The 14,679-nt window shown below is 42.5% G+C and overlaps 1 protein-coding gene across 11 annotated transcripts in view; it reads right to left on the bottom strand.

Annotated features, from left to right (window-relative positions):
* Positions 1-2,689: 2,689 nt before the first annotated feature.
* Positions 2,690-14,679, bottom strand: part of SYNJ2 (synaptojanin 2) — a 68,664-nt gene continuing 56,674 nt past the window's right edge. For all 11 annotated transcript variants that reach the window (XM_086868300.1, XM_086868345.1, XM_086868321.1 and 8 more), the window contains 8 exons: positions 13,764-13,842; positions 12,232-12,400; positions 11,661-11,810; positions 8,971-9,105; positions 7,843-7,955; positions 7,026-7,134; positions 5,551-5,753; positions 2,690-3,833 (listed from right to left, as the gene is read on the bottom strand). In XM_086868300.1, coding sequence (XP_086724426.1) covers positions 3,054-3,833; positions 5,551-5,753; positions 7,026-7,134; positions 7,843-7,955; positions 8,971-9,105; positions 11,661-11,810; positions 12,232-12,400; positions 13,764-13,842 — 1,738 coding nt within the window. In that variant the 3' untranslated portion in view covers positions 2,690-3,053. The remainder of the gene's footprint in view (positions 3,834-5,550; positions 5,754-7,025; positions 7,135-7,842; positions 7,956-8,970; positions 9,106-11,660; positions 11,811-12,231; positions 12,401-13,763; positions 13,843-14,679) is intronic.

The raw sequence follows: 14,679 nt of genomic DNA, 5'->3' as shown, positions 1-14,679 counted from the left end.
TACTCTGGACCATGCTCATTTTTGTTAAAGACCTGCATTATTTTTTAGTGATTGTCTTGTGCTGGGAGAATGTAACCTTACCTTTTACTTGGGGAAGAGGCACAGTGCTGGGGGTGGCTGGTCAGGCATGTTTTGCCAAACTGAGCAGTTTGTCAGTTGTGCTTTTGGATTTTGCAGCAGTGTCTTCTAAAGTGTGTACAGACATAGCCAGCAGGTCTGCGGCGCTTCTCATCAGGAATTGGATGCTTTTATGCTTCCTGGTGTCACAGTAGTTGAGAGTATGTCTTTCTGTAAATTCTCAGGTCTCAAACCACTCTTTTAATCCCATCCAGTGGCTCAGCTGCAGGTGTGGCAGGCAGGTTGGGTGTGAGTTGTCTGAGATGATGTTTTATCTGCATTGTGGCATCCAAGAGTAAAATAGTGAGATGGGAAGGGAAGGCTAAAAGGGGTTGGTCAGCCTTCTTGCCTTTGTTGTCCAGCAGTCTGGACAACATCTGTAACTATGTAGGTGTTTCTAGCAGCAACAGTCACCAAGAGTCAGAGTGAAAATTCTAACCATTCTAACTTGGGTCTCTTTATTTTTGTTTTTTTCAGTGGTAACCCCCCCCTGAAAAAGCTAAATCAGGCAGTTGCTTTGCCAAGGAGAACCACTTACCCACCCCAAGCACAGATGCAACAGAGCAACCAGGGTGCCCACTGCAACTTGAAGCTGCAATACTGCAGGCCCTGGGCAAGCTCACGTGGTGTCTTGCCAAAGCCTCTCACATTAAAGAAGCAGACACTTGTAGACTTGTGTCTGGTAAATCATTCGTACCTGACTTCACAGCTGCCATCAATTTTTGCCAAGTGCTGGGCTCATGACTGGAAGAATGTCAGGGGATAACCACTCCCCACAACCCATTATATGTCCCTGAAGACTGATTTCTGTATCAGCTGTCCCTGAGGACACTAATTTCCATCGATTATGTCCCAGTGAGGATGGGCAGCAGAGCTGGGAACAGAGCTGTGCTGTGGGTTCCCTGGTTGTGGACATCAGGTAATAATAAGGGTTCAGGTTACTTGGCCTCTTTTCACATGGTGGAGCCTGGCTTAATCCCAGAGGAGAAGGAAAGAATCACTGGCTCCTGCTGTCTGAGTTCTCTGTAGTGATTTCCCAAACATGGAACAAGTCTGGCTCTGCTTTGCTTCCTCTGACCATTGAAACTAGAACCAGGTCACAAGCAGGTCACAAGCTCCTGCTTCTGAGAAAACACTTGGCTGGGACGTTGGGCACCGGTGTGGAAGGTAATTTATTGAGACAGGAGATTCCTCATTCTGTGCTGTAACCTTTTCAGCTGGACTGTCTGTCCCCTTCCCTTGATTTGCTGCGACTGAGCAATATCTGCTGTCACTGATAGCATAAACCAGCGAACTGCCGGGATTCATCCTTCAGCGGGCAGCTTGCCACAGACGCAGACATAAGATAGAATGCTAAAGGCCACATCCGTCTCTTATTCAAGGAGAGTAATAAAGCAGATTTTATTTGACTTGTATAAATCCAGTTTAATTGGCTTTCCTGCTAACACTTTCATTAACATGTAAATTAGCTGTCCTAGAGCTGTTAATTATCTTTGCAGAAAATGTTGGATGTGGTCATATTCCCTACTCTTTCTTTTTTACTGCTACTGTTCTATACTGAGATGTGCCCATAAATCTTCACTGTATTTTTTTTAAGAGGAGGACTAAGAGGCAAAGGCTTTGTATCATCTTGTAGGGAAACGAGTATTTTATATTATTCACCAGCCTGCAACCACGTTAAACTGACACTCAGGCGAGAAGCCCAGCACTGGGCTTTACGGGCTTGGCCTTTGAAGGTTCTGGGGATTTTTTTTTTAAGTGTCTGGCAAACAAGAGAGCAGAGGAGGATGACAGGTGCTCAAAGGCAGCATCCCCTCATACAGGATGTCTTGTGTTCAAAATTTGGCAGTGGCAGAGAAACAGGTAGGCATTGTGAGGAAGAAAATGGCTGAATTCCCAGTGTTTGGGAAGCTCAGAACAAGCCAATTAATTTTCCTACAGAAAAAGGAAAAAAAAAACCAACCTTCTTTTTAAATACATCTTAAATTATTTTTTTAAAATTTGTTGTTTTTTCAGCTTCACCACCTGCTTAAAAATGTTCTCCTTCCTTTAATAATGAAAGCTCTTGATGCTTAACAAGTTACCATGACAAGTTGCAATCTGGTTATTAACTGCCTGCTTTGCACAAATGGCATCTATCATGTGCAGTTCTACCCCCCAGGCAAGGCAAGGACCAGCTCGTTCCTCATCTACACGCTGGAGATAGAAGACTGACATGGCATTTGCTTATGAAGACACAGAGCAGGAACAGGGACACAAGTACTCAAGTGCCAAACTGCCTTTGGCATAAGACGTGCCTAAGCCAATACCTGTGGAATCAGCTGGTCCCAACCATTCCCCATTTTTCCTCAGGGTCTGCACAGACAATGCACAAGCAGCCTGTAGCATTTCTTTGCAGTGAAACAGCGTGTGGAAATCTACAATCCCTCTTCAAGGTGTGCTGTTGGACATGGGCTTGGGAACAAAGAGCAGGGTGAGTTTTGGAAACTTGCAGCAGAGTAATACCAGTGTTGCTGCTGTTGTCATTCCACCTTTGGATGTTCATTCCAAAATAACTGTGGCAGCCCAACTCTTCGAAGTAAGGATGCTTTATTTCAAACAGAGATAGATTAAAATATACATTTCACAGGAAAATGTTTTTCTTAATGTCTTTTTTTCTATACATGTTCTTACATATGATTTGTACCTGAAATGAAATAAAACATCTTAAGATAGATTAATAAAAAGAAATAACTTAGAATAATGAAGTTTTCAAATGAACTGCAGGTAATGTTAGGTTGTATGTTCTCTATATACTTCCCTCCAGGGGTCGTATCTTTAAATGTGAAAATGAAATGTAGCATGGACAGATGACGTATTTCATTAAATAAAAAAAGATTTATTTTTTATTTTGCATCATAATTATGATTTCTTTTGAACAAATAAGAGGGCAAAATTTACAATTCTAAATCAGTATTTGTTTTCATTAAGGTGTTTTTGTTTTGTTCTAAGACGAGCAGTTTGTTGAACCCTTCTGCCACTGCACTGCTGTCTTCATCATCACTAAATGTAACCCAGTGACTGAAATCTTTCAGATTGGGGTGATTTAAATTTTCTGAAGTGTGTGCTGAAGAAGTAGCTGATGGTGCCTGTATGGAAAGAGGGAAGGAGGAATGCATGTCCAGGTCCAGAAGATTGGTGTTCTCTGGAAGGGAGCTGGTATCCAGTCGTTGTGGATGCTGGCCTGCTGGTGCAGAAGGGCCTTGGAGCTTCGCTGTCAGTTCTGCAGCACTTGGTGCCAAGGGCTGAGTTGTGCTGTTTTCTGGGCTGGCAGAGGCTGTGGGACCTGAGCGAGCAGGGCCATGGGTCTGGGGACAAGGCCCAGGGTTGTTGTTGTTGGAGTTGAACAGTGACCCACTAAAAAGGGGGCTGTCACTGCTCTGGAGAACTTGGAGATGAAAAGCTGCAGGAGCTGACTTCTTTCTTCGTGGTGGCACCTTTGGAGCAAAGGGAGCGTTCTGGGGAGGCAGTACTATGGCCTCAGCTGTGCTTGCTGACAGGGGCTGCCTTTCACTCCTCCCCCTGCTCTCCTGAGGCTTCCCAGCTTGTGTTCTGGGCTTAGGGACTGGAGTGATCTTGGTTGGACTAAGAATAGCTCCAGCTTCTAGATGGGGTTCTAGTAAACCAAAAGGAGACTGTGCTGTCTGTTGGTCAAATAGATCTTCTGGAGATGTGGCCTGAGGAGGAAATGGAAGAAGAAATGTGAGAACAAAAAGGGACCTTAAACACTGAGTCACTACTAGTGCAAGTCTAATTGACAGCATTACTAAGAAAAGCTGACAGTCCTGGAAGAAAAAAAAGCAGTACAAAGAGGAGGTTTGACAGCACCATTCTCCACTGTAGCTCCTGGGCTCTGGGCTCATTCATCGTGCCTTGCACTCACCTTCAGAGTGCTGCTGAAGGACCAGGACCCTACAAGCCTGTTCACTCACAGCTCTTTCTGACCTTTTCAGGTTAGGATTTTGCTCTGGGCCAAATTAACACAGTTCTGAGGAGTTATTTATTTGTTACCTCTCTCTACTGACTAATATTACTTAAGCAGGATTGCATAGGGAGGCCTTTAGGTGTAGCTTATTTGGATAGATAAGATTGAAGAAGAATTACCTTAAGCTAACCCAATACATGCATTGAGGCTCTGTCCTGTCTCACTGATGCCGGCAACTGAAGATAAAAATAAGCTTTAATGCCCAGTCTACCATACATCCACCATTTAATGGTATATAAATAAGCACAGCTCAGTCTAGGAGCAAGGGCTGCTTCAGATTTCTCACACTTTGTGTGATTCAATGAAAGCATTCAAATTCTTTATTACTCTTGCGTAGTATTAAAAGATAATGTACAGGATTTTTCATGCAGGCAAAATATTTAGTCAGTATCTCATGCTGGACATATCCCTTGCCACTTCTTCCTATGTGCTGTTAAGTTGTTTACGTTTGACTGTGGTAGAGGGGGATTAGGTAGAGGTATTCAAGTACACAACTCCCATTTGACCTCCCTCAGATGGAGGAAGGAGTGGAATTCCAGGGCAGAGTCAAACTGAAATAGATCTATTCCTGCAGAAGCTCTCACATAACTAACATCAAAATAGCAATCCCTCTCAGCACCTTTCAAGAGTGACCTGGGAATGGCAACAACTTCAACAAAACAAACTGACCACTCCTTGGCATAGACTGTGCTGTCTGGGTTGGGGTTTTTTTGGTGAATCTTCTAAGTAAAGATAGCAAAGTCCATTATAGAGAAGAGGTGAATGCCTTTACCAAAGGAAGGTAAGGCAGGAGCCCTAAGAATTTGGAAGAGAACTTCCTTAGCAGAGATTCTGTCAAAGGAAGAATATAGAAAGTTTTATTTGTCTTTCTCTTGTACTCAAATTCCTTTATAAATTAGATAATCATTTTAGCAGCTCTAGAGGTTAACTATTGTCTCTGTTGTAGAGACCTGACATACATTAAAACCTGAACACCTACAGCTTTGTATTTTTGAGAACATGAACTCTTGAGTAGACTCCCAGAATTCAAACTGAAAGGCCGAGTCACATTACAAGGTGTGCAAGAAAAGCAAGAAAGGACACAGAACTGACGAAGAAGAAGCCACCTCAAATCTTTACAGAGCAGACCACTCATGGTCAAAAGTAGAGGCTGTGATAAAGTAAAAGTGACTCTTAAATCCTGACAAGGTTTAGACAAACCAGAAGAAAAACAAGAGAATGGACTGACAAAAAGAAAAGCTGAAGATGGCTCTCTTTCTTGCATTTGTATGCCTTGGTGGCTGTAATACACAAAATTATTCCAGCACCTGCTGACAGGACCAGACTGCCTGCAAAAAAAGAGCAGCCCACCCCTCCATCATTCACACTGTGTAATGGAAGCTGGATGCATTTTGCTGCAACTCTCTTACATTTTCCACCTTGACTCCGGTCCTTTGCAGGGGCACTGGCTTCTTTGGAGTTGGAACTTTGGGTGGTGGACGATGAGGCACAGGCACCACTCCTGCCTGCGACCCTTGAAATTGTGTTGACTTTGTGATGCTGGGAAGAGCCTCAGGTTTGGAGGAAATTTGGTTTCTTGTTGGAACAGGCTTTACTGCATCTTCCTGTACTCCTGAAAAGCAAAACCAAATATGGCATCTTGGTCTGCTCAGAACATAGATTCAAGATAATTTCTTTCACAACCACGTTTCCCCGTGCCTATAGGGCCAACTCGGGCCAAGAAGGTAGGTTTTGGAGCTAAGCACAGACCTTTGCAATCCTGTAACATCTGTAAGAGGCTGTTAGGGAAAAACTTTCCTGTCTGAAATAATTTCATGCCAAATCAGCAGTGCTGTGCCACCATTTGGTCAAGTGGAAAAAACACTGGCTGGGGGTTCAGGAGTCCTGGGCTCAAGCTCCGAGTGTCCTTTTGCCATTATCTGGAAAACCAAGTTAATGATACCAAGTGCATCTTGTAGAGTACTTTGGAGAGAACTGTAAATGCCAAGTGGTGGTATAGCACAAGGGACTGGAAGTGATACTGACCAAACTTTTCTTACCCACACCAAGTGAATGTGAATTTCCAAATCAATGGAGAGTAAATCTGATTTCAAAATGAAATGAAAACCACTGAGGAACAAACATCAAGATGCCTTTATCATATTTCTAAATAAATGGGATTATTCCAGATTGTATTCATTCTACATATAAATGAAAGGGGATCATTTTCTCCTAAACTGAGAGCCTTGCAAACTCAGGTAGCCATTTTCATTCATACAGCATCAGCAGAAAGACTGCATACAGCCCTGGAGGGTACATTGACAGTACCTCAGCTAGTTTTGTGCTCTGACGTGCCCTTACAAGAAGCTCGCTTCTCCAGGGACTACACAGAGAGCCTAAACACAGGGTAGCCTTTTAGCTTAGCTATTCAAGCTGAAGTAGTGCAAGCTTTTATCTAGGTTACAGCTATATTTGCTGTCCAAAAGTGAACAGAATCCAGGTTATTTCTCCTAAAGCTGCATTTGCTCTGTAGTTCTGCTTGGAATAGTGAGCATTCAGTAAATAGAGCAGCAAATATCCTTTATGCAACTCTGAGCAAACATGGGCACCATCAGTTTAGTAAAATCCCATCTTTATATTTTAATTTTTCTGACTAAATCTGGGCATAAACAACCCTAGGTTCTTCTAGTAGCAGGTTCTACAACAAAATATAAAATTTTAATTACCTTGAAAAAAAGGTTAATATTATCAGAACTGACAGAGAATACCACATACAATTTGGCAAGAATGTGTTCAGGTGAAATTCTGAATAGGAATATGTGTATCTGGGCTATGGCAAGATGAATACACCTACAGCTTTCTTTATTTAAAGATTTTTAGAAGTCAGTTAGAAAGCTGTGCTTACCTCCTTTGGCCTCCATAAGACATCTAATAGCTTCTTCTGCTTCCTCAGCTGTGGTGGTTTTGATCTGTTTGACGTTGTAAGGTTTGCTTATTCCAGTCCGGACTTTGGGCTTTACAAAAACATAGGAGAACAAGTCATCTTCAGAGAACTGAGATTTTTCTTGTACACCTCTAATTTTACAGCTAAGCTCATACATCTGTAAGATTCAGTTTTTGCAAGTGGCTATTCAGTGACTATAAACACTAAAGAAATGGGAATCTTTTAGCAAATTGTACATCTTTGCTGCCAGCTGACAGAAGGCCAGTGCCTGAGTGCCATAGCCATCCCTTCTTCAATGTGTTAGGGTCCTCATCCAGCAAGACAGAATGGGGAGGGAAGGGCATTTCCACATTTTGGTCTTGGTCTCCTCAGGGGACTAACAGCCTTGCTGGCAGTGGTCAAGACTTTTCCTGCATTCTGGGCACTAGCATGGCCCACCAAAACAGAGGTGAAAAAATAATTAAACCACATGATGATGGAGTTAAAAATTCAAGTTAGCATCTGTCAGAAAGCAGCAACAGTGCTCTCGTCTTACACCGCTCATTCTCCCTCTCCCTCATTGGCCTTTCTAACTCCTGTTAATTTATTAACATTTTTCTGCTGCCTAACAGGGCCTGGAGTTTAGTATTACAGTACAAGAAGTTATCTTGGCATTTTCAGCTCAGACATGTGATGGACTTCCTTCCTTGTATAACAGGTGCATCCTGTACGTGATTGTCAGTGTGGATGGGAGGGATCAGGACAATGGCAAGGGGCCATGCTGAGCAGCAGGACTCACTGGCTGCTGAGGGGCTCCGGGAAGCAGCTTTGCTGTTGCCAGGATGGAGCAGGTGGAATGGCTTCCTGGAGAGAGGGAACCATCTGAGGGGGACTTTTTGCCTGATGTTCCAGCTGGAAGAGGAATAAAAAATGGCTTTTTACATTCAAGAGCTGGTACAAAATTTTACCTGCAATGGAGCAAAACCAATGTGCATACCATCACCCTCTAAAAATCTTGAACTGTTTCAGGAAGCAGTTTTGTGTTAGTCTTTCTTTAATTTAATTAATTAGATAACCTCAGCTGAGCATTAACATTGCATTCTAGGCACAGAAATACAGATACCAGTGTTGGCACTTCTGTGCAACAGACTCAGAAATGAATGGGAATAATCCTAAAGAGCTCATTTTCTATCAGGAAGACCGAGCATCATAGAACTTCTAATTTAAGTCTGGAAAATGTACACAAAAGAGAATTTTGGGCTGCAAGAAAAGCATGATGTATAGCTTGTCTAATACAGGAGGCAAAGATGATTATGCTCATGTAGCAATCAGCTTTCATCCAGAAGTAACCATAAAAACAGGAGCAGCACAGCTCCTGTTGTGGCATCTCAGGGGGGCAGAGCTCAGGTAAAGAGCATCACTTCTCTTTGTGCCTCACTGAAAATCATAATCTACTTCGCATTTCCTTCATAAACACAAGAATTGCTGGCAAAGAAGGAAAGTACAAAAACCGTCCAGAGTAAGTATTTTGTCAAAGTTCTTTAAAATTCTGATTACAATTAATTAAGAATCAAAAAAAACTGCAGGAAAACACTCAGTGACTTCAGAAGCCAGCACACATAAATACCAAAATCTTTATTGCCACAAAGTGGCTGCTTAACCTACTAACCTGAGTGGTGAGCTGGTATGAAACATATGGGCTATTCTATCCTTACTAAAGACTTTTTTTTGTGGTGTATCTGTCATCCTGAAGACAAACTTCTCCCATTACTAATGGCAGTAATGCTCAGGCTGAAACAGGCTGGGAAGCAAGTCCCTCGACAACCTGACATTTCAGAACAAGGTATTCCTTTCTTTGTCACCCAGACGTGGCAGGCAAAAACTGTTCAGCTGGGGCCGGCACCACATTAAACCATGTTCAACTCACCAGGAGGGGGAGGCCTCTGTGGTGGCTGAAGCGGCCGAGGCCTGGTAGGAATGGACAAAGACCTGCTTGGAATCCGGCGGCTGCATTCCCCACTTGCCTCCAGCTCCCGCTTCAAATCGGCCAGGTCTGCATCATCTAGGGACATTTTAGAAATGTCTGTATTAGGTACCCACTGGGTGAGGTGCACACCAGATCTGAGAGGTCAGGAGAGAGGTGACTATGAGTGACAAGCCTCAGCCAGGTCTCTCAGCAACACAACAGCTCCATTCACATTTTCTGCTCTCCCTCGGTGTCTGCCTGCTCCCACTGCAGGAAACATCTACCCTTTTGTCAAATGCTTATTTCTTTCTCTCTCCCTTTCCACCATTTATTAGCTGTTTGCACCAGCACAACTGATTCCAAGGTTACTGGGCACCGTGTTAGTTTCTGAGATTTTCACAGCCAGACTTAGTAGCAACCTGCTCCCACTCAAACTGTCATGGCTAGTCATGGTGAATTCCTTGCTTTCCATCTCAAACACAGGAATTCCATTTGAGGATTAGACACCTTTTCTTGCACAGGAGAACAGTTTTTATACCAGAGAAAAATCTCTGCTTTCCATCAACATCTTCTAACAGGTACAGCTGCCTCAATCTGATAGCTGTTTGCTGCACCTTACATCACTAATTACTCAGTCTTTCATCCCATCTTAACCTTTCTGACAGCTGGAGAGGGAAGTATGGATTGCTTTATTCTCCCCCATCTGTTATAGTGAAGACTTTCATTTCAGTCCTCTCACCCTGCCATGGCTGCCCAGTTATGCAGCTCTTGTTCTTTAGAGCTCCAAGATTCACTGGGGTTAGTTTTGTCCCTATGTTTTGGAGAGATGGGGAAGGAATTATGCAACAGCAGTCTCTTGCACTTCAGGCATTTGTAAACAAGTTCTTGTTTTTTGGAAAGCTGTGCTCTGCAGGGAATCACGAGCTGCCTCACAGCTTCCTGCTCCCACTCAGCAGCAGATGGCAGCCACAGAGACAGCCTGTGTTCTGCCCGGCCCGCCCTCCCCGTGCTCGCTGCATTTTCAGTACTTCTAAGCTGCAGACACGGGCTCATCAGTAGGACCCAAGGAGTCGTGCAGGCACCTGGAGGCATGGTTTGAAGTTCAGTGAAACTGAACACAACAAAATCCAGCCATTACCACTCAATTCCATCCCTGAAAGGCTGCTGGCAGGGACATCAGTTTCGTGAAGCTGTGCCCTTCCCTGACCTCAGAAACACACATACACGCTATTGTGCCTCTCACTGTTTTCCATCTGTGTCTGCCACCAGCTACACAGTCATCATACCTTCAATTAGGAGTTACTCAGGCAGAATTGGAAGCTTATGGAGGAATCTGAAATTGCAGACACTTTAAGATTAATTGAATATATCATATTTTGAGTTATGTGAGATCATGAACTCACCCTGACCTTCTTCAAACTATACTCCATAACCTCTATTTACTTTGTGATATTTTTTGTGGAGAAGAGTTAGACTGAGTGACAAGACTCACTGCAATTCTCTGTGGCTTAATGAATCATCACACAGTAGGCCAGAGGTGCTTGGAGGGCAAGGCACCCTATAATACAAAGTGATTGACTTCACAGTATTTAATAATGACTGATTACTCCTTTACTCAGGGAGAGGCTTTTGGGTCTGGCCACACTGAACCCAGCCTATGACTCAAGGTGGACAAAAAAGCCATAAACCACTCTGTTTGGAAAATCTGTCCGTGTGTAAGTGTACAAATTCCATTCAATCTTTTTGAACTCTACTTCTGACTCAACCTCTGAAGGTATTAAAAATTTTCACTTTTATGTCAAAAGACAAAGCACTTCTGAGAGAGTGCAGACTGACAGGTACTGAATCACTTGCTGTCACAATTAGGTGTTTAATACATATCACAGCCTGTCAATGCTTGTCCACTGAAGCACATCCTGATCACATCCCGTTGTAAGACCACAACTGGCTTGGCTAGTTCTTGCTGCAGTTTTTATCAGTTTTCTATCCACAGCTTTATCTACTTTTTACCAAGCCACTTCACAATCATGTGCAAATGAGCCAGGTAACTGAGGAAAAAGGTAACACATTTATGAAGAACCTAAAGAATGACTATATACATATATAAATATTTTCTATGAATCTTGACTCCATCAGAAAAAAAACAAACAAGAACAAAGGAGAAAATTCAGGCCTCTGAAGTAATTTGAACATAACAACCTACCAGCTTACAGCTGACTGCTCTGCCTCTGCTGCTGCTCAAAGGACAGATTCGAGTCCATCACCAAATCAACAGGATTCTTTTGGTTTGATTTTGCTTTGGCCCTCACCAATAAGAAAATAGCCTGCAATTTTTTTTTGTATGTTCTGGTGCCAAGCAACATCAAATGGATAAAAAGATTTAATTTCCTCCAGCTAGAAAAGGAAAACCAGCATTTTTCAGCTTTCCTGCCTTGCCCTGGCCTAGAGAGAAGGAGAACCTAAGTTTCATCATTTGTATTGCTGTTATGCCTGAGGACCTCAGTAACAGTCTCTAACTCAAGGGAAGCTGAGCATGAATAGGTACTACAGGAGAACCTAGAATGAAAATATAAATGAACAGGGAAATCAACACAATAGGAAAATAAACAACAATCCTTCAGGTCTTACCTTAAGGAAGGTGGATACTTTACCTTTATACAGGCGGGGGGTTTGTCCAGATTTGTTTGAAAGAGCTACAGATGAGCAGTGTCCAGAGCGCTCCAACATATCTTCTGCTGTGTCTGCTACTAGGTGTTGACACAGAGCATCTTCTAAATAATCCTCTTCATCCTCTATATCACCTGGATTAAAATATTAGATAATGAAGAATTAATGAGCAAATTCATTCTCTGTCTCTCTACACTACCAATTAATTAATCTATACTATCAGTGAATTTAATATTAAATTTATTGGCTGGGAAAGATTCTTGTATGTGAATGAAACACACCATCCCATGTATTTCATTACAAGTCTGTCTCTACAGACAGTTGTACCATACATTGAATTTGCTAACATATAACACTAAATAGACAGGATGATCTAAATAACAGTTCTATGCCCAGGCACAGAGTCAGGTCCCAGCTTTAATTACAGTTGTCTTTTTAAGAAATGTGGCTTCATCACAAATTAAGGTGCCACTGATACTCATACTGTAGCTTCTCTCTGCAACCCAAGCCAGCAAAGCAATTTATCACTACTTACCTTAGAAACATGTTGCTTACCTTCTGACTCATAGTCCAAACTTGAGAAGTCAAAATTTTCTTCCAGAAGATGGGAGTTTGCCGTGGGGGACATGGGGACAACGCTGTCTCGTTTTCGAGCAATTTCCTCCTGAAGGCCCTTTAGCCAGTCCTTAGTCTTGGGCTGGATCCTCACTGTTCTGCCTCTAACCTAAGCACACAGAAAGAATTGTTTCCCTTTGCCAAGCACCTTTACAAAACGAGAATGCTTGAACAGAATAAGCAAGTGCTGCCAGCCTGTTTGGAATCACACAGATCACAGATTCTGGATGGTACCCAGAAGGATCATCAAGTCCAACTGTTAAGGGAATGGCCCATACAGGCATTGAACACAGGACTCTGATGCTATTAGCACCATTCTCTGACCAAGCTGTACAACTGCTTCAGAAACTGAGGCAACTAAAGCTTCAATTCAGAAGCTAAATGGAAAGGCAACACTCTTCTTACTCCCATAACCACATTTTCAGACTTTAAAAATATGCTTGAAAGAAAATGAGTTTCACAGCTCAAAAGTAATGTTTCTGCATTTGGGAAATACTGGAGAAATAGGTGAACCATCAAATATCATCAAAACACTGGAATTACAATATTGGCATGGGAGGGTGCCATTTTTGAGACAGCAGCTTTAAAACACACAGGAGTTTTGTACCTGCTGCCACCTGTAAGGAGACTCTGACCAGAAAATCTCATATATGATGTATATGGAACATGTATTTTCAAACAGATTAGTACTTTAGCTGTTTAAGTGTGTTGCTCTATGACATTTGCACCAAAATGCAGACAAGGCAGCAGCTTTGACAGGAAAATCAGTTTGAAAAGTTCCTAACTCATATTCCCAGCACCATTACATACTGTGTGCATTCAACTGTGTTTCAGTCTGTGCTATAAATTACATCAATGGCAGTAGTCAAATTAGAAGATAAAACTGCAAACATGAAAGAAGAATGAGAGCTAAATCCATTATTTCAGTATTAAGCTTACAGGGCAGCCCCACAGTTTTTCAACAGGGGGTTGATAATTTGTAGAGTATGTGTGTGGGAAGGAAAAGCAGAGCATGGGAAGGTAAACACCCACTGCCAATGCTGGATTTACCACTGAAGCCAATGAATCATGTTGCTACAGCTTAGTGGAAGAAGCCTATTTGATACATTGGGGAAACAAAAAATCTCCACACCACAATCCTTAGGATGCTTTGGCAACAGTACAAAGCTACACAGAAGGTCAGGAGAACTGCTTCAAGTGGCCACAACCATGACCCACGTGTTCTAAACTGGTGCCAGGGGCCAGAGCCTAAGCATTGCTTGGGATCCATGAAAAGTCACCTCATGCCATCCTGAAACTAAAATACTGCATGAATAGCCTCAGCAGATGTGAAAGTTAAGGACTTCATGAGCACTAACTTTCCTTGAGATAATGCTACTTGATTTAGGTAGAAACTCAAGTACCTCATTCTCAGCAACCACTTTTGAGAAATTTGTTACGAAATTATTATTATAGGTTTGAGAAAGTCTTACTTTGGCACCGTCTATATCCATAACACGAAGAGCTGACTTGCTGTCTGCAAATGTCACCAGCATTTGACCTCCACAGATCCTGTGAAAAAAGGCAGAGGAGAAAAAACACTTTATTTCACCACTGAATAAAACCCTTTGAAGGCTAGCATGATAGAAAACTACCATATAGATCTATATATATGATACATATGCAGTGCTATGCATTTGATTTTAGTTGTATTTCCTTCACAATTCTACTTTTTGAGAAGCAGGTGATCTATTAATCCCAGCCAGGCTTCTCTTTTCTCCAATCCTCCCTTGTGTGACCCCAGCACCCTGCCCTTTTCTGGATTACCCCGGAACAGCAGGACAAACATCTCAGTAGCTGTTGACAGGATACCCAGTGTAATATCTATACTCCCTCTGGACTAACTTCCATGGTTCTGCATATCCTTCACCTCAGAGGACATGCAATGTTCCCAAAGACTAGTATTCCACCAATATCTGAAGCAATTAAAAATAAAATAAACCAAGAACTATCAACCAAGACATGTTCTTTTCTTATTCCTTTTCTTCACAAGCATGGTGGTGCTGCTTTTCCTGCATGGCTGCTTTTGAACCCTCAGCTTATGTTGGTGCTTCATAAAACTATACAACAACAGGTCATCAGCCTTCTCCACGAATAAATGAATCAAATAAACATGAACAAGTTTTTGGTAGTGTTTCCCAGAGGTCACCTGTTAGGTCTTTTGCCTGTATTTCTCAAAACAGAAGTCTCAAAGCTGTGCTGGAGCCCTGTAGAGAATCAATCAGAATGAAATTAAGCTGCTCTGCCAGAAGGTATCACAGTCTCCCTCTCAAACCCAGTGGGTGATAGCTCTGCAAGAAGCTGTACTGTTAACAAACAAGCAAAATCACCCCCAACAGGAAAGAGAGC

Source organism: Cyanistes caeruleus, chromosome 2, assembly GCF_971803275.1.
Source record: "Cyanistes caeruleus chromosome 2, bCyaCae1.hap1.1, whole genome shotgun sequence".
Lineage (NCBI taxonomy): Eukaryota > Metazoa > Chordata > Aves > Passeriformes > Paridae > Cyanistes > Cyanistes caeruleus.
This window is presented reverse-complemented; position numbering and strand designations above follow the sequence as displayed.